Raw genomic sequence first — 27,036 nt, forward strand, 5'->3', positions numbered from 1 at the left:
GTAGAGATGGGGTCTCACTATGTTGCCCAGGCTGGTCCCAAACTCCTGGGCTCAAGTGATCCTCCTGTCTTGGCTTCCCAAAGTGCTAGGATTATTGGCATCAACCACTGCATCAGGCTGACATTTCTTGAAAGAAGACATACAAATGGCCAATACATATATGAAAAAATTCTCAACATCACTAATCATCAGGGAAATACAAATTGAAATTTTGTGAAAATACAGTGAAATATTATCTCACACCTAAGATGGCTATTATCAAAAAGACAAAAGATAACAAGTGCTGGTGAAGATGTGGAGAAAAGGGAACCCTCGTTTACTGTTGTGGGAATGTAAATTAGTACAGCCATTATGACAGACAGCATAAAGTCTCCTCAAAAAATTCAAAATTAGGCTGGGTATGGTGGCTCACACCTGAAATCCCAGTACTTTGGGAGGCCGAGGTGGGCAGATCATGAGGTCAAGAGATCGAGACCATCCTGGCCAACACGGTGAAGCCCCGTCTCTACTAAAAATACCAAAATTAGCTGGACGTGGTGGCACGTGCCTGTAGTCCCAAATACTTGGGAAGCTGAGGCAGGAGAATCACTTGAACCTGGGAGGTGGAGGTTGCAGTGAGCCAAGATCATCTCACTTCACTCCAGCCTGGCGACAGAGTGAGACTCCATCTAAAAAAAAAAAAAGAAAAAATAAATAATTCAAAATAAGAACTACTAATGAGGCGCAATGACATGCACCTGTAGTCCCAGCTATTTGGGAGGCTGAGTTGGGAGGATCACTGGAAGACAGGAGTTTGAGAGCAGCCTGGGCAACACAGTAAGATCGTGTCTCTTTAAAAAAAAAGTAGAACTACCATATCGCCCAGCAATCCCACTTCTGGTTATATTTGAAGGAAACGAAATCAGTGTGTCATAGAGATCTCTGAAATCCCATATCCACTGCAGCATTACTCACAATAGTCCAGATGTGGAATCACTTTGAACTCCCATATCCATTGCAGCATTACTCACAATAGTCCAGATATGGAATCAGCGTAAGTGTCCATCAATGGATGAATGGATAAAGAAAATGTGGTACATATACACAAGATAATACTATTCCACCTCAACAAAGAAGAAAATTCTGTCATTTGCAACAATATGAATGAATCTGGGGGATACTATGCTAAGTGAAATAAACCAGGTGCAGAAAGAAAAATGCCACATGATCTCATTATACATGGAGTCGTAAAGAGTTGAATTCATAGTGGCAGAGAATAGAATAGAATGATGGTTACCATGGAAGACAGGGTGGGGTGAGGGGAATGGAGAGATGTTGGTCAAAGGATACAAAATTTCATTTAGACAGATGAATAAGTTCTGGAGATCTATTGTATGGCGTATTGACTATAGCTAATAATAATGGATTATATACTTGAAAATTGCTAAGAGAGTAAATGTTCTCACCGCACACACACGAAGATGGTATGTGAGTGATGGATATGTTATTAGGTTTGATTTAATCACCTAACAATATATATATCTCAAAATATCACATTATATACCATAAATATATATATAATTTTTGTTAGTTAAGTATACCTTAATAAAACTTGGGGAAAGGCATATGAAAATGTATAAAGTTTAAAACATAATGTACTATGATTGGGAAAATAGCAACAATTTTTACACACGAAGTTAATAGGGAGGACAAACAGAGTCATTTATTCCACCAGCCTAAAAATAATATAAAACAAATTTGTGGGGAGATCCAATACTCTGCCACATTTTGTGATTCTAAAAAACAATACGAGCAAGGAACAAAGTTACCAGGAACAAAGTTCCAAGGAACAAAGTTACCAGGCAGATTTGAAAAAGAACCAACTGGAAGTTCTAATTGTGAAAAATATAATAAATTAGAAATGCAAGGAATGAAATGAACAGATTAGATGCAACTAAATAATGAATTAGTGAACTGGAATAGAGATCTGAAGAAATTACCTAGAACACAGCACAGAAGTTAAGAGACGTGGAAAGCAAAGGGAGCTATTTCTAATCAAAGCTGCAAAGGAGAGAAGAAATAGAATAGGGTAAAGGCAATATTTGAAGAGACAATGGCTAAGAAATTTACAGAATCATTGAAAGACATAAATCCTCGAATTCAGGAAACCCAACAAATCCCAAGCAAAATAAGTGATGAGAAATTCTGCAGAGCATGAAAACTGAAGAAGTTTTTTTTGTTTGTTTTGTTTTGTTTTGTTTTGTTTTGTTTTTGAGATGGAGTCTCACTCTGTTGCCCAGGCTGGAGTGCAGTGGCATGATCTCAGCTCACTGCAATCTTTGCCTCCCAAATTCAAGTGATTCTCCTGCCTCAGCCTCCTGAGTAGCTGGGATTACAGGTGCCCACCACCACACCCAGCTAATTTTTGTATTTTTAGTAGAGACGGGGTTTCACCATGTTGGCCAAGCTGGTCTCGAACTCTTGACCTCAGGTGATCCGCCCACCTTGGCCTTCCAAAGTGCTGGGATTACAGGCGTGAGCCACCGCGCCCAGCCAAGAGATCTTAAAATAACCAGGGATAAATGCAGATTGTCTTTAAAAAGTTTAAAGGAACAAGATTCTGATAGCTCACCTCTTGAAAACAACAATGAAAATCAGAAGGCAGTGAAAAATGCCTGCAAAGTGCTGAGGCAAAATTTTTGTTGACCTAGAATTGATGAGATGTATATTTTCAGATAAACAACACAGAGCGTTTACAATCATCGGACTCTCAGTGAAACAACTTCTAAATAATTAGCTTTAGGAGAAGGAATGTAATCCCAGAAGGAAGGGCAGAGATGCAAGAAGAAATGGCAGGGAAAAAAACCTCAACAACAATTATAAACGTGTGAGTAAATCTAAACAAATCCTGAAAATATTAGTTGCATAAAATTTAAAAACTCATCTAATTTGTATGTCAGTGAAAAAACAAGAGAGAACTAAAATGCTGCATAAAAGTAGCATTTAAGTTAGGAAGGAGATGATCTGAGTTAAAGTATTCTAAGACCCTTGTATTGTTTGAGAGAGGGTAACTGTTGATTGACTTTAGGTTTTAAGAATGCATGTTAAAAATTACAATGGTAACTACTAAAATAATAGAAATATAGTATCTAACCTCACATAACTAAAGGGAAAAATAATGGAATGAGAAAAAAAATCACTGAATCAATTTAACAGCCAGAAAGGCAAGAAACAATAGAAAGCGTGGTACAAGTAGGAAGCATTAATAATATGGTATAATTAAATCTAAATATACCAATGATCCCAGTAAATGTAAGTGGGCAAATCTATCCAGGTAAAAAGACAAAAAATTATCAGACTAGATTAAAAAAGCAATTTCCAGAAATACGCCATTTAAAAGAGACCTATCTAAAGCATTAAGATAAAAGTGAAAAGATGAGAAAAATATATGGAAAAAATAGTAACTGAAGAAAGCACATGCCATTGTATTAACATAAGATTTTAAGATTAACATCATTACTAGCAATAAAGAAGGTCAGGATATATGGATAGAAGGTTCAATTCGCAAGAATATGCATCAATTCTAAATTTATATGCCCCAACAAAGATAGCTTTAAAAAGACAATTATAAATCCATTATTTAGTGGGAGATTTTAAACATACTTCCCAGTTATAAAATACAACCACGTGAAGAACAGGAATATAGACAATTCAAATAATTCAAATAGCTAGTTTTATCTAATGGATATATTTAGAATACTGAACTCAACATCTGGAACACATATTCTTTTCAGGGAATAAAAATACATACTTGGGCTGGGTGTGGTGGCTCACACCTGTAATCCCAGCACTTTGGGAGGCCAAGGCGGGTGGATCATGAGGTCAGGAGATCGAGACCATCCTGGCCAACACGATGAAACCCCCGTCTCTACTAAAAAAAAACACGAAAAAAATTAGCCGGGCATGGTGGCAGGCACCTGTAGTCCCAGCTACTCGGAGAGGCTGAGGCAGGAGAATGGTGTGAACCTGGGAGGCAGAGCTTGCAGTGAGCCGAGATCACACCACTACACTCCAGCCTGGGCAACAGAGTGAGACTCCGTCTCAAAAAAAATACACACTTGCTATGGTTTGGCAGTGTCCCCACCCAAATCTCACCTTGAATTGTAATAATTCCCACTTGTCAAGGGTGGGACCATGTGGAGGTAATTGAATCTTAGGGATGGTTTTCCCCATGCTGTGTCTTGTGATAGTGAATAAGCCTCATGAGATCTGATGGTTTTATAAATGGGAGTTCCCCTGCACAAGCTCGCTTGCCTGCCACCATATAAGACATCTCTTTGCTCTTCCTTCATCTTCTGCCATGATTGTGAGGCCTCCCCAGCCATGTGGAACTTAAGTCCATTAAACCTTTTTCCTTTATAATTTACCCAGTCTCGGGTATGTCTTTATTAGCAGTGTGAGAATAGACTAATACAATACCAGATTATAAAAACAAGCCTCAATACATTTAAAACAATCTTTAATATACATCTCTGACTAAATGAAATTAAATTAGATTCTAGTAACAAAAAGAAAGTTAAAAATAGGTAATATGTTTGGAAATTTAAAAAATTCACATTTAAATAACCTATAGTTGAGAAGAAATTATAATGGAAATTAAAAATACTAGTAACTGAATGATTAAAAAATACTATCTGCTTAAACTTATGCAATATTACCAAAACATATAACTTTAAGTACCTATATGTAAAACATCAGAAAAAGAATAAGATAAACCCAGAAAGTAAAGGCAGGAAATAATAAACACAGGAGCAAAAGTCAATGAACTTAAAAGAATAGATATAGAAAGGATCAATAAAATCACAAGTTGGTTCTTATTTTTTTGTTTTGTTTTTAGATGGAGTCTCGCTCTGTTGCCCAGGCTGGAGTACAGTGATGCAATCTCAGTTCACTGCAACCTCTGCCTCCTGGGTTCAAGCAATTCTCTTGCCTCAGCCTCCCAAGTAGCTGGGACTACAGGCTCACACCACCACGCCCGGCTAATTTTTTGTATTTTAGTAGAGACAGGGTTTCACCTTGTTGGCCAGGCTGGTCTTGATCTTCTGACCTCGTGATCTGCCTGCCTTGGCCTCCCAAAGTGCTGGGATTACAGGCGTGAGCCACCGCACCCAGCCAAGTTGGTTATTATAAAGGACTAATTGTATGGACAAACCACTAGAAAGATTCATATGTTAATGTATTAGTCCATTTTCATGCTGCTGATGAAGACATACATCATTTATAAAGAAAAAAGAGGTTTAATGGACTCACAGTTCCACGTGGCTGGGGAGGCCTCACAATCATGGTGAAAGGTGGAAGGACATCTTACTTGGTGGCAAGCAAAGAGGGAATGAGTGCCAAGCGAAAGGGGATTTCCCCTCATAAAACCATCAGATCTCATGAGACTTATTCACTACCATGAGAACAGTATGGGAGAAACCGCCCCTATGATTCAATTTTCTCCCACTGGGTCCCTCCCACAGCATGAGGGAATTATGAGAGCTACAATTCAAGATGAGATTTAGGTGGGGACACAGCAAAACCATATCAGTTAATTTCTTAGGGCTGCTGTAACAAATGATCATAAACTTAGTAGCTTAAAACGACACAAATGTATTGTCTCGCAGTGTAGGTTAGACATTCAACAGAGGTATCCCTGGGCTAAAATCAAGGTATCAGTAAGATTGTGTTCCTTTTGGAGCCTCTAGACTAGAATGCATTTCCTGGCTGTTTCCAGCTTCTGGAAGCTGTCTGAATTCTTTGGCTTGTGGCCTCCTTCCGTCTTCAAAGCCAGCAATGGCCTGCTGATTCTTTCTCATATTGTATCACTGTGACATTGACTCTTCTACTACCAGTTCCACATTCATGATTACACTGGATCCACCCAGATAATCCAGGACAATTTCTTTAAGATCAGCTGATTAACAGCCTGAATTCCATCTTGTGCCTTAATTCCACTTTGCCATGTTATGTAATATATTTACAGGTTCCAGGAATTAAGATAGGGACATTTATTCTGCCTGCCAAAACTGAATAATAAAAAAAATGAGAGAAGGTACAAGTAACTAATGTTAGAAATGAAAAAGAGATATAACTACAGACATAGCAAAATTAAAGATGTAATAAGAGGATATTGTGAATAATTTATGTCAATAAATTTGAAACACAAAGACACATATCTAGGAAACTTACTTAGGAAGCAATGGAAAGCCCAAGAGTTTTACAACAATTAAAGAAACTCAGTCCATGGTTTAATCTTCTCTGTTTCAGATGATTTTCACACTAGTTTCAGATGATTTTCAAGGCAAGTCCTGCCAAACTTTCAAGAAACAGACGAAACAGATAAATGCAATTTTATGTAAAATTTTTCAAAACATAAAAAAGAGGAGACATTTATTTATTTCTTTTTAAACAAAAAGATGAAAATGTTATTTACTGGGAAATTCTTGCTGATTTTTTTTTTTTTTTTGAGATGGAGTCTCGCTTTGCTGCCCAGGCTGTTGTGCAATGGTACAATCTCGGCTAACTGCAACTTCAGCCTCCTGGGTTCAAGGGATTCTCCTGCCTCAGCCTCTCGAGTAGCTGGATTACAGGTACACACCACCACGCCCAGCTAATTTTTGTATTTTTAGCAGAGACAGGGTTTCACCATGTTGGCCAGGCTGGCCTGGACCCCCTGACCTCAAGTGGTCTGCCCACCTCAGCCTCCCAAAGCACTGGGATTACAGGTGTGAGCTACCACACCTGGCTCTTGCTGATTTTTGCATAGGGGTGTGACAAAAGCAACATCAGAATTTATTGTGATTCTATCTACAGAAACTGGAAAAAATGATTTCATTGGTTCATTAAACCCCTCAATGTCTTCTACCTGCCCTTCCTAACCTTTACATTCAAAATTATCTTCCTGCCTATATATCTGTTAGTCAATCATCTTTCTTCCATTAAGTTTATGACATTCTTCATGACATGATATGGACTTTGACAGTGCTGTTTTTGATGTAATGCATGGCAGATTGACTTGTGATAATATCAATTACAGCTTATTCAGGGGTCAGTAAACTATGGTCTTTTACAGCCTCTTTTGTTTAAAATGGTTGGGAAATAAAGAATATTTTATGACATAAAAATTATATTAAACTTGAAGTTTAGTATCCATAAATAAAATTTTATTGGAATGCAGCCATACTCATTTTTATATAAATTTTCTGTGGCTGTTTTCATCCTATAAGGTGAGAATTGTGTAGTTGCAACAGAGACCATATGACCCACAAAGCCTAAAATATTTACTAAATGACCCCTTAGAGAAACTAAGTTGCAGACCATGGCCTATGTATTTACATTACACTACAATTATAAAATATAGGTATTTGACAGTATTTAAACCTTTGGATGAATAATCTTACATAGTGAAATGTATAGGTATATCTACGTTACAGATATAGCCTCTTAATTTTTACCATTTTTCAGTTGACTGTTTTAGCTTTTTTAAATACATAATTTTGTCTGTAAATAATTATAACAATTGGCCGGGCGCAGTGGCTCACAACTGTAATCCCGGCACTTTGGGAGGCCGAGGCGGGCGGATCATGAGGTCAGGAGATTGAGACCATCCTGGCCAACATGGTGAAACCCCCGTCTCTATTAAAAATACAAAAAATTAGCCGGGCGTGGTGGCGGGCGCCTGTAGTCCCAGCTACTCGGAGAGGCTGAGGCAGGAGAATGGCGTGAACCCGGGAGGCGGAGCTTGCAGTGAGCCGAGATTGTGCCACTGCACACTCCGTCTAAAAAAAAAAAAAAAAAAAAAAAAAAAAAAAAAAAAAAAAATTAGCCGGGCATGGTGGGGCGTGCCTGTAGTCCCAGTTACTGGGGAGGCGTTCCCTTTTTTTTTTTTTTTTTTTTTGAGACAGGTTCTGGCTCTGTCGCCTAGGCTGGAGTGCAGAGTGCAGTGGTAAGATCTCTGCTCACTGCAACCTCTGCCTCGCAGGCTCAAACCATCCTCCCACCTCAGTTTCCCGAGTAGCTGGGACTACAGGCATGTGCCATCACGCCCGGCTGATTTTTGTATTTTTTTGTAGAAACGAGGTCTCACTTTGTTACCCAGACTGGTCGCGAACTCCTGAGTTCAAGAGACCCACCCACAGTAGCCTCCAGAGTGCTAGGATTACAGGCGTAAGCCACCATGTCCAGCCTCATACTACTGTTTTCCAACACTTCCAAACATTGTTTCCTTCACTTCTTTCTTTTTTTCTTTCTTTTTCTTTTCTTTCTTTCTTTCTTTTTTTTTTTTTTTTTTTTAGACACAGTCTCAATCTGTTGCCCAGGCTGGAGTGCAGTGGCGTGATCTCGGCTCACTGCAACATCTGCCTCCCCGGTTCAAGCAATTCTTCCTGACTCAGCCTCTCAAGTAGCTGAGATTACAGGCACCCAGCACCACACCTGGCTAGTTTTTCTTTTTTTTTTTTTTTTCTTTGAGACAGAGTCTTGCTCTGTTACCCGGGCTGGAGTGCAGTGGCGCAATCTTGGCTCACTGCAACCTCCACCTCCCAGGTTCAAGCCATTCTCCTGCCTCAGCCTCCCAAGTAGCTGGGATTATAGGCACCTGCCTCAAGCCTGGCTAATTTTTGTATTTTTAGTAGAGATGGGGTTTCACCACGTCAGCCAGGCTGATCTCAAACTCCTGACCTCAAGTGATCCGCCCGCCTCAGCCTCCCAAAGTGCTGGGATTACAGGCGTGAGCCACCATGCCCGGCCTATTTTTGTATTTTTACTAGAGACCAGGTTTCGCCATGTTGGCCAGGCTGGTCTCGAACTCCTGACCTCAGGTGATCCGCCTGCCTCGGCCTCCCAAAGTGCTGGGATTACAGGTGTGAGCCATCGCGCCCGGCCTTCTCCACCTATTTCTAATCAATGTTTTCTCCTAATTGCATTGGCAGATTTTCCTGGCAAATATTTATAGGGAAAATTTCTTGCTTTTTCATAACTTTGACATAAATATTTATAGTGTTTCATCACTAAACTATATTTACATCAGTATCCTTAGTGCTATAATATATTGATAATTTGGTCTAAGACAGACTTTATAATGTAAGAAAATTTCTCTTTTACAAAGACGATTTATAATAATTTGCAAATAAATGTGATATTTATTAAGTGCTTTTGAAGCATCTAGATGTAGTTCATATTCTTTTAGACCCACAGATGTAATATATTTCATTAATATATTTTTAAGTACTATATCATTTTTAAATTTTAGATTCAGAGGGTACATGTGCAGTTTGTTACATGGGTATATTGCATGATGCTGAGGTTTGGGCTTCTAATGATCCCATTGCTCAAGTGGTGAACATATTACCCAATAGGTAGTTTTTAAGCCCTTGCCTCCTTCCCTCCCTCCCTACCTGGGAAATACCCAGTGTCTGTTGAGCCCGTCTTTGTGTCTGTGTATACCCAATGTTTAGCTACCACTTATAAATGAGAACATGTGGTATTTGTTTTTCTGTTTCTGCATTAATTTGCTTAGGATAATGGCCTTCAGCTGCAACCATGTTGCTGCAAAGGACATGATTTCAATCTTTTTTTATGGCTGAATAGTATTCCATGGTATATATGTACCATATTTTCTTTTATTATTATTATTGTTTTTGAGTTGGAGTCTCACTCTGTTGTCCAGGCTCTGCACTCTACACCGTTGAGTGCAGTGGTGTGATCTCGGCTCACTGCAACCTCCGCCTCCTGGGTTTAAGCAATTCTCTGCCTCAGCCTCCAGAGTACCTGGGATTACAGGCACGTGCCACCAAGTCTGGCTAATTTTTGTATTTTTAGTAGAGATGGGGTTTCACCATCTTGGCCAGAATGGTCTTGAACTCCTGACCTCATGATCCACCTGCCTTGGCTTCCCAAAGTGCTGGGATTACAGACATGAGCCACCGCACCCGGCCCATATTTTCTTTATCCAATCTACCACTGATGGATTGAGTCCATGTCTTTGCTACTGGAATATTGCTGTGATAAACGTATGAGTGCAGGTGTCTATTTGGTAGAACAATTTATCTTCTTTTAGGTATATTCCCAGTAATAAGATTACTGGGTCAAATGATAATTCTATTTTCAGTTCTTTCAGAAATCTCCAAACTGCTTTCCACAGGGCCTGAACTAATTTGTATTTCCACTAACAGCATATAAACTTCCCTTTTCTTTGCAACCTTGTGAATATCTGTGATTTTTTTATTTTTTTAAATAATAGTCATTCTGACTAGTGTGAAATGGTATCTCATTGTGGTTTTGATTTGTATCCTTGTAATAATTAGTGATGTTGAGCGTTTTTTAATATATTTGTTGGCTGCTTGGATGTCTTCTTGTGAGAAGTGTCTGTTTATGTACTTTGCCCACTTTTTAATGGGGTTGGTTTTTTTCTTGTTGGTTTGTTTCAGTTCCTTTATAGACTTTATATATTAGCCCTTTGTAAGATCCATAGTTTACAAATATTTTCTTCCATTCTGTAGGTTGTTTGTTTACTCTGTTGATAGTTTATTTTGCAGTGAAGAAACCCTTTAGTTTAATAAGGTTCCAATTGTCAATTTTTGTTTTTATTGCATTTGCTTTTGAGGACTTATTCATAATTTCTTTGCCTAAGTTCATGTCTAGAAAAGTATTTCCTAGGTTTTCTTTTAGGATTTTTATAGTTTGAGGTCTTACATTTAGATCTTTAATCTACCTTTAGTTAATTTTTGTATATAGCGAAAGGGGTCCAGTTTCATTCTTTGCCTATGGTTAGCCAGTTTTCTCCACAGCATTTATTGAATAGAGTATCCTTGCCCCAGTGTTTATTTTTGTCAGCTTCATCAAAGATCAGTTGGTTGTAGGTGTGCAGCTTTATTTCAGGGGTCTCTATTCTGTTGCATTAGTCTATGTGTCTATTAATGTTTTTGTACCATTACCATGCTGTTTTTGTTACTCTAGCCTTGTAGTATAGTTTGAAGTTGGAAGATGTGATGCCTCTGGCTTTGTTTTTTTTTGCTTAGGATTGCTTTGGCTATTTGGGCTATTTTGTGTGTGTGTGTGTGGGAGGGGGGGTGCTTCATATGAATTTTAGAATAGTTTTCTCTAATTCTGAAAAGTGGCATTGGTAATTTGATAAGAATAGTGTTGAATCTATAGATTGCTTTGGGCAGTATGAACGCTTTAATGATATTGATTATTCCAATCCATGAGCATGAAATGCTTTTCTATTTGTTTGTGCTATCTATGATTTCTTTCAGCAGTGTTTTGTAGTTCTCCTTGTAGAGATCTTTCATTTCCTTGGTTGGATGTATTCCTAGGTGTTTTATTTCGTGTTTTTTTTGTGGTAATTTTAAATGGGATTGCATTCTTCATTTGATTCTCAGCTTGAATGTTATAGAAATGCTACTGATTTTTGCATGTTGATTTTGTATCCTGAGATTTTGCTCAAGTCATTAGATCTAGGAGTCTTTTCACAGAATTTTTAGGGTTTTCTAGGTATATAATCATATCATCAATGAAGAGAGATAACTTGACTTCTCTTTTCCCATTTGGATTCCTTTTTTTTCTCTCTTGCTTGATTGCTCTGGCTAGGACTTCCAGTACTATGTTGAATAGGAATGGTGAGAGTTGACATCTTTGTCTTGTTCCTGTTCTTGGCGAGAGCATTTCCAACTTTTGCCTGGTCAGTACAATGTTGGCTGTAGGCTTGCCATAGATGGCTCTTACTATTTTGAGTTGTGTTCCTTCAATGTCTAGTTTGTTGAGGGTTTTTATCATGAAAAAATGTTGGATTTTATAGAATGCTTTTTCTGCATCTATTGAGATGACTGTATGGTTTTTGTTTTTATTTCTGTTTATGTGGTAAATCACGTGTTGAGTTGCATATGTTGAAATATCCTTGCATCCCAGGAATAAAGCCCACTTGATTGTGGTTAATTGATTTTTTGATGTGCTGTTGGATTTGGTTTGCTAGTATTTTGCTGAGGATTTTTGCATCTATGTTCATCAAGGATATTAGCCTATAGTTTTCTTTTTTTTGTTGTATCTTTGCTAGATTTTGATATTGGGATGATACTGGTTTCATAGAATAAATTAGGGAAGAATTCTGTCTCCTCAATTTTTTGGAATAATTTCAGTAGGATTGGTAGCAGCTCTTTCTTTTATGTCTGGTAGAAATTGGCTGTGAATTCATTTGGTCCAGGGCTGTTCTGGGCTGGTAGGTTTTTTATTACTGATTCAATTTCCTTATTCATTATTGGTCTGTTTGAAATTTCTGTTACTTCCTGGTTCAGTCTTGGGAGGTTGTGTTTTCCCAGGAATTTATCCATTTTCCTCTAGATTTTCTGGTTTGTATGCATAGAGATAGTAGTCTCTGAGGGTCTTTTGTATTTCTGTGTTATCAGTTATAATGCTACCTTTGTCATTTCTGATCATGGTCATTTGGATCTTCTCTTTTTCTTTGTTAATCTAGCTAGCGGTTTATTAATTTTGTTTATCCTTTGAAAAAACAACTTTTGTTTCACTGAACCTCTGTATGGTTTTTTTGGGGCCTCAATTTCATTTCATCTACACTGATTTTAGTTATTTCTTTGTTTCTGATAGCTTTGGGTTTAGTTTGTTCTTATATTTTAGTTCCTCTAGGTGTATAGTTAGGTTCTTAATTTAAGATTTATCTTCTTGATATAGGAATTAGCACTATAAACTTTTCTCTTAACACTGCTTTTGTTGTAACCTAGATGTTTTAGTAGATTTTTTCTCTATTTTCATTTGTTTCAAAGAATTTTTTGATTTCATTCAGGAGCAAGTTGTTGAGTTTCCATGTATTTGTCTGGTTTTAAGAGTGCCTCTTGGTATTCAACTTATTTTTTAAGGCTAGTATACCTCATTACTCAAACTCAACAAAAATGAGACAAAAAGAAAAATTTACAAGCCAATCTCACTTATAAATATAGATATAGAACTTTGAAACAAAACATTAAGAACACACAAGCAACAATGTAGAAAAATGATCAAATTAGATTTATTACTGGAGTGCAAAATTAAGTTAGCATTAGAAAAATCTAATAATGTAATTTACTATATTAATAGATCAAAGAAGAAATACTATATAATCATCTTAATAATTGTTCAAAGAGCATTCAATTATATTCAATAGCCCTTATAATTAAAAATTCTCAGCAAACTAGGACTAAAAGAGAATTTGCTTAAATTGATAAAGGACATCTAAAATAATTATAAGAAATATTCTCAGTGATGACACATCGTAAGTATTCTTAAAATCAGGAGCAAGCAAGAATGCCCACTCTCATAATTTCTATTCAACATGGTACTGGACATCCTTGACATTGCAGTAAGACAAGTATAAGAAATAAAAAGTATGAAGATTGGAAAGTAAGAAATAAAGTTATCATTGTTTGCAGTCAATATGTGTATTTGCATAAAAAGCCCAAAAGCTGTAAAAATTAAAAAAGTTTAATAAAATGGCAAAAAATAAGATTGATATTTAAAAGTCAATTGTATTTCCATATACCACCAAAAGACAGAAAACACATTTCCTAAAAGATACTATTGGCAATAGCAACAAAAAGCACAGCACCTAGGAGGAAATCTAACTAATTATTAATCTAATAATATATAAGATCATAATGGAGAAAATTTAGAAACTTTGTTGAAAGATATCAAAGAAACCAAAGAACTCTATATAAATAGAGAGAAAGTGCTGGGCGTGGTGGCTCACGCCTGTAATCTCAGCACTTTGGGAGGCCAAGGGAGGCGGATCATGAGGTCAGGAGATCGAGACCATCCTGGCCAACGTGGTGAAACCCCGTCTCTACTAAAAAATACCATAAAAATTAGCTGGGTGTGGTGGCGCACGCCTGTAGTCCCAGCTACTTGGGAGGCTGAGGTAGGAGAATTGTTTGAACTCTGGAGGCAGAGGTTGCAGTTACGCAGTTAGCTGAGATCGTGCCACTGCACTCTAGCCTGGTGACAGAGCAAGACTCCGTTTCAAAAAATAAAAATAAAAAAATAAAAAATAGATAAATAAATAAGAAAGAAAGGAAGAAACAAATGATAGGAGGGATTCAGTTTCATATCTTTCTTCAACTGATTTCTAGAATCAAGTCAAAAGTATAACTGGGTTCTTCACCGAACTTAACAAGCTGATTTTAAAATTTATTGAAATGAGCAAAGGGCCGAGAATTGCTAAGATACTTCTGAAGAACAATAACAAGGCAAGGGGACTTTTTCCTCTCAGATATAAGAGCTTTTATAAAGGAAAGGTAGTTTGTCAGCATGATATCTTTGCAAAGATGGAAAAGTGGACTAATGGAACAAAATTGAGAACCCAGAAACACGCTTATATGTACCTGGAAACTTTATATGACAGAGGTGTCATTGCAGATAAGAAAAGATAGACTACTCAATAAATGCTAGTGTAATTGGTTATACATAAAGAAAAAAAATTTGGTTCCACCCATTATACTGTATATAATTCCATGTTTTGTTTTGTTTTTTTTTTTGAGACAGGGTCTTGCTCTGTCACCCAGTCTGGAGTGCAGTGGTATGATCATGGTTCACCACAGCCTCAACCTCCTGGGCTCAAGCAGCCCTTCTACTTCAGCCTGTGTAGTAGCTGGGACTACAGGCACGCACTACCATGCCTGGCTAATTATTATTATTATTATTATTTTGTATTTTTTGTAGAGATGGGGTTTTGCCATGTTAGCCAGGCTGGTTTCAAGCTCCTGGACTCAAGTGACCCACCCACCTTGGCCTCCCAAAGGGCTGGGATTACAGGCATGAGCCACTGTGCCCAGCCATTCCATATATTAAGAAATGAAATGTGAAAGGCAAAACTTTAAAAACAACGTTTAGAAGAAAATATAGGTAAACATCTTTTTAACCTTAAGGAAGAAGGACTTCAGACACAAAGCTCAAATTATAAAGAAAGTTGATAAATTCACTACATTAAGAGCACCCTTTAACTAAAAGATCAAAAAGAAAATAAATAGATAAGGTACTGTGAGAAGATATCCTGATAAAAAATTTAGAGAATTCATTGAAATTTTATTTTATTTTATTTTATTTTATTTTATTTTATTTTTTTTGAGATGGAGTCTCGCTCTGTCGCCCAGGCTGGAGTGCAGTGGCGCAATCTCGGCTCACTGCAAGCTCCGCCTCCCGGGTTCACGCCATTCTCCTGCCTCAGCCTCTCCGAGTAGCTGGGACTACAGGCGCCCGCCACCGCGCCCAGCTAATTTTTTGTATTTTTAGTAGAGACGGGGTTTCACCGTGGTCTCGATCTCCTGACCTCGTGATCCGCCCGCCTCGGCCTCCCAAAGTGCTGGGATTACAAGCGTGAGCCACCGCGCCCGGCCTCATTGAAATTTTAAGCAGAAAATGTAAAGAACTTCTAAACATTAATTAAATAAAAAGACAACCTAACAAAAAATCAAAACTTGGAAAAAATAGAGAAAATTAAGAAAATATACATTAAAACCATGATGAGATTCTATTTAACACTCACCAAATTGGCAAAACCCGAAAAGCATTGGTCAGAATATGTGTCAAAAAGAAAGAACTGCCAGTCAGTGGCTCATGCCTGTAATCCCAGCACTTTTGGAGGTCAAGGTGGGCAGATAAACTTGGGGTCAGGAGTTTGAGACCAGCCTGGCCAATATGGTGAAAATTCATCTCTACTAAAAATACAAAAATTAGCCAGGCATAGCGGCAGATGCCTGTAATCCCAACTACTCAGGAGGCTGAGGCAGGAAAATCGCTTGAACACGGGAGGCGGAGGTTGCAGTGAGCCGAGATTGTGCCACTGCACTCCAGCTTGGCAACAGAGTGAGAGTCTGACTCAAAAAAAAAAAGAATTTTTATACACTGCAGGTAGGAATATAAATTGATACAAACCATTTTTGTATAATGCTATGGCATTTTCTAGTAAAACTGAAGAAACACTAAATACCCAGTATTTAGTACACCCTTAGTGTACACTAAAGACATGTTCATCAATTTTCACAGTAGCATTATTTTAACATCAACTTCACAGACATATAACTTACATACAGTAAAATGCTCCCATTTTAAGTGTATAGTTTGATGAGTTTTGACAAAGGTACACACCAGTGTACCCACCACCACAATTAGGATATAACACTTTCTATCACTCCTAAAAGTCTCTTCTTGCTTGTATTAGTCCGTTTTCACATGCTATAAAGATACTATCTGAGACTGGGTAATTTATAAAGGAAAGAAGTTTAATTGACTCCCAGTTCCCCCTTCCTGAGGGGAGGCCTCAGGAAACTTACAATCATGGTGAAAGGTGAAGGGGAAGAAGGCACCTCTTCACAAGGCAGCAGGAGACAGAAGGGAGAGCAAAGAGGGAAGAGGCTCTTATAAAACCATCAGATCTTATGAGAACTCACTCACTATCCCAAGAATAGCCTGGGGGAAACTACCCCACGATCCAGTCATCTCCCACCAGGTCCCTCCCTCAACATCTGGGGATTATAATTCAAGATGAGATTTAAGTGGGGACACAAAGCCAAATCATACGTTACAAAGCTCCATTACAGAAGAGCCCTTCTCCTACTGCCAATGCAGTTTTCCATTTTCTTGAATGTCATGTAAGTGGAATCATACAATATATAGCCACTTGATTTTGTCCTCTTTATAATGCCTTTGAGATTCATCCATGTTGTTGCTTGTAGTTTGTTCCTTTTTGTTGCTGAGTGGTATCCCATTACATGAATATAGCAAGAGTTGTTTATATATTCACTAGTTTTTAGACATTTGAATTGTTTCCAGTTCTTGGCTATTATAAGTAAAAAAGCTGCTATAAAAATTCATGTACAGGTCTTTGTGTGGACATATGTTTTTATTTCTCTTGTGTAAATTTCTAGGAGTAGAATTTTTGGGTCATATGGTAAGTATATGTTTAACTCATAAGAAAATCTGTTTTCCAGAATGATTATACTATTTTACATTTCTACCAGCAATGCATGAGAGTTTCAGTTCACAGCAACATTATTCATAACAGCAAAAAATGGAACAACACAAATGTTCACTGTCAGAAGAATGAATAAATACATTATAGTATATTGACTCATAAGAATACCATATAGAATTCACTACAGCTCTATGTATCAACATGACTAAAACATATTAAGCAAAGTAAAAGCAAATCACAGAATACATATGGTATATTCCATATATATGTATATATTTCTAAACTATGCTATAGTGTAGGGGTAAGAAGAGATAGGGGCGATTCAAATATATTGGTAATATTCTGTTTCTTAATCTGGGTGATAGGTACATGGGTATTAGTTATTATTATTTAACTGACACAATACATTTTATGTACATGTGTATAATATATTTCTATAATAAAAGTTTAAAAAGAAAGGTAGTTGATGTTTCTTTAATCTTACTGTTGCTCTTCTTTAAAAAGAGAAAATAATTGACTTGAGCATTTGTCCTACAGTGCCATGTATTTTCCCAGTTCTGTTTAGTATTCCATGTACTTCCTCTGAGAGGTTGCACTCTTAGTACTGGAGTAATTCTGGAATGCATTTCCATCTCTGAGAGTGAGCATTTAGATGTTGACTCTCAGCAGTATTAATGGCAGCAGTTAAATTCATAAATCCTTGCTTATGGAGATGAGAATATAGTCCACCTGATAGCAAAACTGATTAAGTAGAATTTATTTCTTAAAATTATACAGGGGAAGGATGTGTCTTCTATTTGTTTCTTTTCCAATTGAATTATTTAAAACTGAGGTTTAAAATCATCACGAAATTACCCCATAGCCGAATATAAAGGATCTATCATCAATTCTAGAAAGCTCAGTTGGTCACTTATTGAATAAGAAGACTACAATATTGACAGTAAAAATTTCTCTATCTCTCTTCTAGGTCATATCATAGCAATATAAATTGAAGAAGTTGAAAGTTTCATAAAATGAAAAGTGCCAGTGAGGAAAATGGAAAGATGGCAAGAAATCAGTTTTTCATGTATTTTGGTGATATTAAAAAATATATAGATTATGGAGTTCCATCAGATGGTACATCTCCATATGCTTCCTGGGGCATTATTAGTGAAGGCAATTTTTTTATTATATTACAATCTGATTACAACTTTGATTATAAATATATTAAGATCCCAGCACTTTGGGAGGCCGAGGTGGGCGGATCACCTGAGGTTGGGAGTTCAAGACCAGCCTGACAAACATGAAGAAACCCCGTCTCCACTTAAAATACAAAATTAGCCGGGCATGGTGGTGCAAGCCTGTAATCCTAGCTATTCAGGAGGGTGAGGCAGGAGAATCGCTTGAACCCAGGAGGCAGAGGTTGCAGTGAGCCGAGATCATGCCATTGCACTCCAGCCTGGGTAACAAGAGCGAAACTCTGTCTTAAAATAAAATAAAATAAATAAATATATGAAGACATAATGAAATTGCATATTTGAGTAAATTTTGTACAGCTGGAAATTAAATGTGAATTATTACAGAAGCAATTTCAAATATAGAAGGCCAGTAAATGAGCTCTTAATTTATTAAATAAAAACAAAAATCACCAGTAATTAAACACCTATGGAATTACTATGAAAATACAAATTATACACATTTTAAAAATGCTTTAATATCAATCATGAGCTTGATTTTTTTTCAAGTTTGAAGCAAGGTATATGAGTGGGGTAATTATTCAAAAAAAAATGAAATAATTCTTTCATTGTGCTCCATATTATTTAGAAATCTTAAAAATATATTTTGCCCCAAATGGTTATATGAGAAATGTTGAAGATGCTATATAAAGGTGGAATTAACCATGTCAGTTGTTTTCTTTCTATTTTTTTTTTTTTTAGATGGAGTCTTGTTGTGTCGCCCAGGCTGGAGTGCAGTGGCATGATCTCGGTTCACCGCAAGCTCCGCCTCCTGGGTTCACACCATTCTTCTGCCTCAGCCTCCCGAGTAGCTGGGACTACAGGTGCCTGCCACCATGCCCAGCTAATTTTTTTTTTTTTTTTTTTTGTATTTTTAGTAGAGACGGGGTTTCACTGTGTTAGCCAGGATGGTCTCCATCTCCTGACCTCGTGATCCGCCCGCCTTGGCCTCCCAAAGTGGTCAGTTGTTTTCTTATGCTAACAAAGGACTATCAGACTGGGAATTTCTGGAAGATAGGTTGCCTATTCGTTAGTTGATCATTACTGCTAAATAGGAATTCCCAGTTTTTACACAGTAAGCTTTGATTATTTTTATGAATTAAATCATAGATAATTCTGTCATAAAGGAAAGATGAATTTAAAATTTTTACTTTGGAATATAGGTTTGCATTTAATTTGATTAAATTAATTAATTTATTTGAGATGGAGTCTCACTCTGTCGCCCAGGCTGGAGTGCAGTGGTGCGATCTTGGCTGACTGCAACCTCCACCTCCCAGGTTCAAGCAATTCTCCTGCCTTGGCCTCCTGAGTAGCTGGGACTATGGGTGCCCACCACCATGCCCGGCTAAGTTTTGTATTTTTAGTAGAGATGAGGTTTCACCATGTTGGCCAGGCTGGTCTCGAACTCCTGACCTGAAGTGATCCAGCTGCCTCGGCCTCCCAAAGTGCTGGATTACAGGCATGAGCCACCAGGCCCGGCCTGGATTTGCATTTTAAATGACATATATTTGTACGAATTTCAAGTGTTTTCATATGTACTATACAATTTGATGTTACTATAACCCTATGAGATTACCAGGCTTATCTCTATTTTGCTAGTAAGAAAACTAGACTCGTGAAGATTAAGTAAATTGTCTATCTTGACTAATGACAGATACAGCACTGGAATCTTTTTTCTCCTTTTGAGACACTGTCTCCCTTTGTTGCCCAAGCTGAAGTGCAGTGGTGTGATCATGGCTCACTGCAGCTTCAACCTCCCAGGCTCAAGTGATCCTTCTACCTCAGCCTCCTTAGTAGTAAGGACTACAGGAGTGCACCACCATGCCTGGCTAATTTTTGTATTTTTTGTAGAGATGGGGTGGCCATGTTGTCCAGGCTGATCTCAAACTCCTGAGCTCAAGCAATCTGTCCACCTCCGCTTCCAAAAGGACTGGGATTACAGGTGTGAGCCACCACACCCAGCCTAGAGTGTTTGTCTTTTGTTTCTGAACTCAGTATTATTTCTATTATACCATAATTTCCATATCTGATGTTTGTCTTCAGACAAAAGTAAAAATTATGATGTCATCTTGTTAAATTTCATCTTCAGAGGTTGCGGTAGGCTGAATAACGGCCGTCTAAAGATATCTGGTGCTAATTGTGGAAACTGTCAATGTTACCTTATAAGGAAAAAGGGTCTTTACAGATGTGACTAAGTTAAAGGTCTTGAGATGTGAAGATTATCCTGGATTAGCCTTTTCAGCCCTAAATCCAATCACAAATGTCTTTATACAAGAGTGGCAGAGGGCAATTTCACACAACAGAGAGTAGAAACAGAGACACAGAGGAGAAAGCAATATGACTATGGAGACCGAGATTAGAGTGATGTGACCACAAGCCAAGGAATGCCAGCAGCCACCAGAGAGCCAAGGAACAGATTCTTCCCTAGAATCTCCAGAGGTAGTAAAATCATGTAGACCTCTCAATTTCTGACTACTGAAACTGTTGTTGGTCTTCTGGCCTCCAAAACTGTGAGAGAATGAATTTTTCTTGTTTTAAATTACCAAGGTTGTGGAAATTTGTTACAGCAGCCCTAGGAAACTGATACAGAGATACTGTTCAAAGTTTTCATACCGTGTTCAGCTCCATGTAATTGACTTGAGTCTTTATTTTGGAACAGATGGATTCGGAAGAATCTAAGGTTTGTCCATAAAAAATTCGCCAGAATAGAGAATGGTTAAAATGCTGAGATTCCAAGCACTTCTTTATAAAGACACTGTTCTCTGAAGGTTAATAGGGAATGTTCACAAGTTTAAAAGAGAAATGTTGCTGGGCACCGTGGCTCCCTGTCTCTACAAAGAATTTTTTAAAAATTGGCTGGGCATGGTGGCATGCCCCTGCAGTCACAGCTACTCTGGAGGCTGAGTTGGGAGAATTGCCTGAGCCTGGAAGGCCAAGGCTGCAGTGAGCTATGATTACACCACTGCACTCTAGCCTGGGCAACAGAGCAAGATCCTGTCTCAAAAAAATAAATAAATAAATAAAAATAATAAAATAGAAATATTTAAATGGAATAGTTATTGTTAATTCATGTTTAAAAAACAGTCTTGTCTCTGATAAGCTGAAATGTACTGAATCCACCTAAGAAAAACTGGGAACATACTGTGTATTTATTTGAATGCCAAAAACTCAAAACTTTACAGTAAAGAAAGTGTTTTTCTTTTTTCTTTACAGAAAGAACATTGGAGCTATCATGTCTGGAAGTGTGTTTGCAATCTAATTTTACCTATTCACTCTCCTCCTTAAATTTTTCTTTTGTGACTTTTCTGCAACCAGTAAGGGAAACTCAGATTATCATGAGAATCTTTCTAAATCCCTCCAATTTGCATAACTTCACCAGGACTTGCCAAGACATCACAGGTGAATTTAAAATGTGCTCCTCGTGTTTGGTTTGTGAGTCTAAAGGAAACATGGATTTTATTTCTCAGGAACAAACATCAAAAGGTAAACACAAAGTGAAGGTGAGAATAAAATGGTATCAGGTATAAATTAATTTATTCTGTTAAAAACGTATTAATAATATATTCTTTTTTTTTTTTTGAGATGGAGTCTCGCTCTGTCACCCAGGCTAGAGTGCAGTGGTGCAATCTCGGTTCACTGCAACCTCCACCTCCCAGGTTCAAGGAATTCTCCTGCCTCAGCCTCCCGAGTAGCTGGGACTACAGGAACCTGCCACCACACCCGGCTAATTTTTTATTTTTGGTAGAGACGGGGTTTCACCATCTTGGCCAGGCTGGTCTCGAACTCCTGACCTTGTGATCCACCCACCTCGGCCTCCCAAAGTGCTGGGATTACAGGTGTGAGCCACAGCGCCCGGCCAATATTTTCCATTTTTAAATCCAGTGGCATTGGGATATTCAATGATGTGGCTCTTGATGAGTGACTTGCTGGGCTTTGGGATGTTACTTGGTTTTGGTTTACTTTGACTTATTGAAAACAAAGAATTCTTAAAATACATCAAAATGCCACTGTAATTCACATACACATGATGGGTAGAGGATTATTTGGCATGTACTCTCTTCAAAAGTAGTAAATCTTTAAAAAACAATTTTAAGTAAATCTGTAGTTTCTTATAGTAAAATCAAACTTTGATTCTCTAAGGAATCATTGAGCCCTTGCATTTATACCTACTCCTGCTTAACATTTAGTCATTGTATGTGAAGTCTTTTTACTTCTCTGACTCTCCAGTAAGCTTCTTGAGGGCAGGGCCTTTGTCTTTGCTTACTACCAAATTTCAAGCTTTGTGCACAATGCCTGATGTAATACCTAGCAGACACTCAGTAAATTTTTGTGGAATGAACGACTGAATAAATAAAGAATAACTGCTTATTATCTGCAGTGCCTAACTGAACCTTGCAGTTATCATGAGACCAATCTATATTATTTAATTAAACCAAATAAAAATGGATCATTGAGAAATTAAATAATTCCTTTACAATCATAAAATATGCTGATGGCCTCAAGCCCAAACATCAAATTTATTACTTATATTTATTCAGTGAGAGAGGTTGCCTCCTGTATCACTAGATACTGGAATTTATTTTTTTGGCATTCTTTGAGAATGGGAACATAATTTCTTGGCATTTACCTTGTTTTTCTGTTGCTGTTTTCATGTACTTATTGGGCATTTATGCATCTCTTCTTTTAAAAAATATTTTATCATTATAGATTCAGGGGGTACATGTGCAAGTTTGTTACATGAATATATTTTGTATAATTGTGAGGCTTGGGCTTCTAGTGCACCCATCACCCAAATAGTGAACATTGTACCCAATAGGTAATGTTTCAACCCTCACCCCTCTGCCCCTTGGCATTGGCTTTGGATGAAGTTCTTACTCAAGTAGTGCTGTGACTCCTCCAGGTTCTGGGCTGAATCCAACAGAAAGCAAGTTGTGAAAATGCCTCTATGATGACAGAGAACTAGGAAGTGTTTTAAGGGTTGGTAGGTCAGAGATCTTACTTCTCTGCCTCCTTGAAAGATGAAAACAGCGCATTTGCTGTGGCTCTGTAATAAAGTACCCCCAAAACTCAATGGTTTTAAACAGCAATAATTTTATTAAATAAAATAAATAAATTTTCTTTTTTTGTGTGGGTCCTAGCTATGTCTATTACATTTTCTTTATCCACTCATCTATCAATGGACATTGATCTATCTGTCTCTCTATCTATCTATCCATCTCTCTAGATACCTATCCATCTAGTTTACATTTTCTTTATCTACTCATCTACCAATGGACATTGATGTTGTTTCTATTCTTGGCTGTTGTGAATGAGGCTGCAATGAATATGAGAATGCAGATTGTGTCTTCAAGATGCTGATTTCAGTTCTTTTGGCTACATACCAAGAGGTAGAATTGCTGGATCATATGGTGGTTCTGTTTTTAATTTTTTGAGGAACTGCCAGATAGTTTTCCGTAGTAGCTGGACCATTTTACAATCCCACCAACACTGTGCAAGAACTTAAATTTCTTCACATTTTTGACAACACTTACCTTGTTTTTCTTTTCTTTTCTTTTTGAGATGGAGTTTCACTCTGCTGTCAAAGCTGGAGTGCAGTGGCACGATCTCAGCTCACTACAACCTCTGCCTCCTGGTTTCAAGCGATTCTCCTGCCTCAGCCTCCTGAGCAGCTGGGATTACAGATGCCCGCTACCATGCCCAGCTAATTTTTGTTGTTGTTGTTGTTTTTTGTATTTTTAGTAGAGGCGGGTTTCACCATGTGTTGGCCAGGCTGGTCTGAAACTCCTGACCTCATGTGATCCACCTGCCTTGGCCTCCCGAAGTGTTGGGATTACAGGTGTGAGCCACTGCACCCTTTCTTTTTCTTTTTTTCTTAATAATGGCCATCCTGACAGGTGTGAGGTGTTTCTGATTGTAGTTTTGACTTTCATTTTCCTAATGATTAGTAATATTGAGCACCTTTTCACATATATCAATAGGCCATATGTCTTTGTTGGAGAAATGTCTATGAAAGTCCTTTGCCCCTTTAAAAATATTTGATATGTATTTTTTCTGCAATTGAGTTATAGGAGTTCCTGATGTGTTTTGGATATTAACCTTTTATCAGATGAATGGTTTGAAAATATTTTCTCTCATTCTGTAGGTTGCCCTTTTGCTCTGTTGATTGTTTCCTTTATGTGGTCTTTCTACCTGGGCTAGTCTGGATGTCTTCACATCATGGTGGCCTTAAGGTTTTGGACTTATACACAGTGGTTCAGGGCTATAGCATGAGTGTTCTGAAAAGCAAGATGGGAATTTCTTTGCCTTTTCTGACTTAGTCATGCAGTGTCACTTCCTCTGCATTTGATTGATTACGAGCAAATCACGAACCTTCCCAGATTCAAGGGAAAAGAAATTATTTATTTATGTATTTATTTTTTTGAGATGGAGTCTTTCTCTCTCACCAGGCTGGAGTGCAGTGGTGTGATCTTGGCTGACTACAACTTCTGCCTCCCAGATTCAAGTGATTTTCCTGCTTCAGCCTCCCGAGTAGCTGGATTATAGGCGTGCGCCACCACGCCCAGCTAATTTTTTGTATTTTGGTAGAGACAGGGTTTCACCATGTTGGTCAGGATGATCTCAATCTCTTGACCTCGTGATCCGCTCACCGTGGCCTCCCAAAGTGCTGGGATTACAGGTGTGAGCCACCGAGCCCAGCCAGGAAAAGGAATTAAAAGCAAATCACAAATGCTACCAGGTTCAAGGGGAAAGGAATTAGATTCCTTAATGAGCAAATGGTGAAGTTTTTAGGGTAACATGTGTGTTATGGATTGAATTGTGCCCTCTCAAATTCACATGTTGAAGTCCTAACCCTCGATACCTCAGAATATGACATTATTTGGAAATACAGTCATTGTAGATGTAGTTAAGATGAGGTCATTAGGATGGGCCCTAATCCAATATGACTGATGTTCTTACAAAAAAGGAGAAGCTTGGACACAGAGACATGCACACAGGGAGAATGACATGTAAAGATGAAGGCAGAGAGCAGGATGATGCATCTCCAAGTCAATGAATGCCAAAGGTTATCAGCAAACCACCATTAGCTAGGAGAGGGGCTCAGCCCTCAGAACAAATCAACCCTGCTAACACCTTGATCTCACACTTCTAGCCTTTAGAACTGTGAGACAAAATTCTGTTCTTTTTTTTTTTTTTTTTGAGACACAGAGTGTCCCTCTGTTACCCAGGCTGGAGTGCAGTGGTGCAATCTTGACTCACTGCAACCTCTGCCTCCCAGGTTCAAGCGATTCTCCTGCCGAGTAGCTACACCTACAGGCACGCACCACCACGTCGTCTGGCTAATTTTTGTATTTTTAGTACAGATAGGATTTTGCCATGTTGGCCAGGCTGGTCTCGAACTCCTGACCTCAGGTGATCCGCCTGCCTCGCCCTCCTAAAGGGCTAGGATTACAGGCATGATCACCGCGCCTGGCCCAAACTTCTGTTCTTTAAACCCCCCGGTTTATGGTACTTTGTTACAGCAGCCCTAAAAAACTAGCACAGTGTGGAATGGGAAATATTGTTGTGACCATATTGGTCACACAATACAGTCTGTCCCACAAGTCACTGGGGAAATGTGTGTATTTTCTTTGAGATGCTCCAATCCTGTTCCAACACTACCATTACCTGGTTTTCATGATCTTAAAAAATATAACCACCTTACTAATTATTTTTAGGTTGGCTGCAGTGGCTCATGCATGTAATCCCAGCACTTCAGGAGACTGAGGAGGCAGGATCCCTTGAGTCCAAAAGTTGGAGACCAGCCTGGACAACATAGCAAGACCCAATCTCTACAAAAAATTAAAAAAATTAGCTGAGCATAGTGGTGCACACCTGTAGTCTCAGCTACTCAGGAGGCTAAGGTGGGAGGATTGCTTGAGCCTGGGAGGGTGAGGCTGCAGTGAGCCGTGATTACGCCACTGCACTCCAGCCTGGGAGATGGAGTGAGACCCTGTCTCAAAAATATGTATATATTTTTAGTGTAGGTAACTCTTGTTTCTACTTTCTTGTATAGAAAGGAAGAGATTTAGTTTTGAATTGTATGTGTTTTCTTGTTATGTATTAATATTTTGCAAATAACATTTTCTTAATCACTTTCTAGTTCTTATCAGGAGAGGATCAACGGAAATGAATGCAAATGATTTTCATTCACCTTGTCAGCGCTTTAACTTCACTGTAGCTCCTCTGGTTGACCACTTGGAGGAATATAACACTACCTGTCATCTAAAAAACCACACTGGAAGATCAACAATCATGGAGGATGAGCCAAGCAAGGAGAAATCTATAAACTACACTTGTAGAATCATGGAATACCCAAATGATTGTATACACATTTCTTTGCACCTAGAGATGGATATACAAAGTAAGTTTTTAAAGAAACTAAAGGGAAAAGGAGTTATCCGATATAGATATGTAAAATTAAGCAAGGGCTATCACATTAACTGAAAGCCAAATAGCTGAAGAATTTTACTGATGAAATAATATAGCCTGAAAGAATGTTAGTCTATCTGTTTATTTTTCCTTCAAAATATGCTTTTTATGGGACCTACCTGTAACCTGAGAAAGAGGAGGAATTTATGGGTCACGATTTGAGGAGCACTGGAAAGTCTTTCTGCCTCAGAATAATTTTTTATTACTGTTGCAGTGGGGTGATGGTGGTTGTTTGAGACAGGGTCTCACTCTGTTGTCCAGGCTGGAGTGCAGTGACACGATCACTGCTCACTGCAGCCTTGACTTCCCGGGCTCAGGTGATCCTCCCACCTCAGCCTCCTGAGTAGCTGGGACTACAGGTGTGCACCACCACACCTG

General features: G+C 38.2%; 1 protein-coding gene across 5 annotated transcripts in view; it reads left to right on the forward strand.

The window, feature by feature from the left end:
- TMEM156 (transmembrane protein 156) overlaps nucleotides 1-27,036 on the forward strand; it is a 214,070-nt gene that overhangs the window by 160,576 nt on the left and 26,458 nt on the right. For 4 of the 5 annotated variants that reach the window (XM_058430285.1, XM_032135535.2, XM_032135536.2 and 1 more), the window contains 2 exons: nucleotides 21,403-21,672; nucleotides 26,330-26,590. In XM_058430285.1, the coding sequence (XP_058286268.1) occupies nucleotides 21,403-21,672; nucleotides 26,330-26,590 (531 nt within the window). The remainder of the gene's footprint in view (nucleotides 1-21,402; nucleotides 21,673-26,329; nucleotides 26,591-27,036) is intronic. The other variant, XM_058430286.1, reaches the window with a different exon arrangement.

This window comes from Hylobates moloch, unplaced genomic scaffold, assembly GCF_009828535.3.
Source record: "Hylobates moloch isolate HMO894 unplaced genomic scaffold, HMol_V3 SCAFFOLD_17, whole genome shotgun sequence".
Classification (NCBI taxonomy): domain Eukaryota; kingdom Metazoa; phylum Chordata; class Mammalia; order Primates; family Hylobatidae; genus Hylobates; species Hylobates moloch.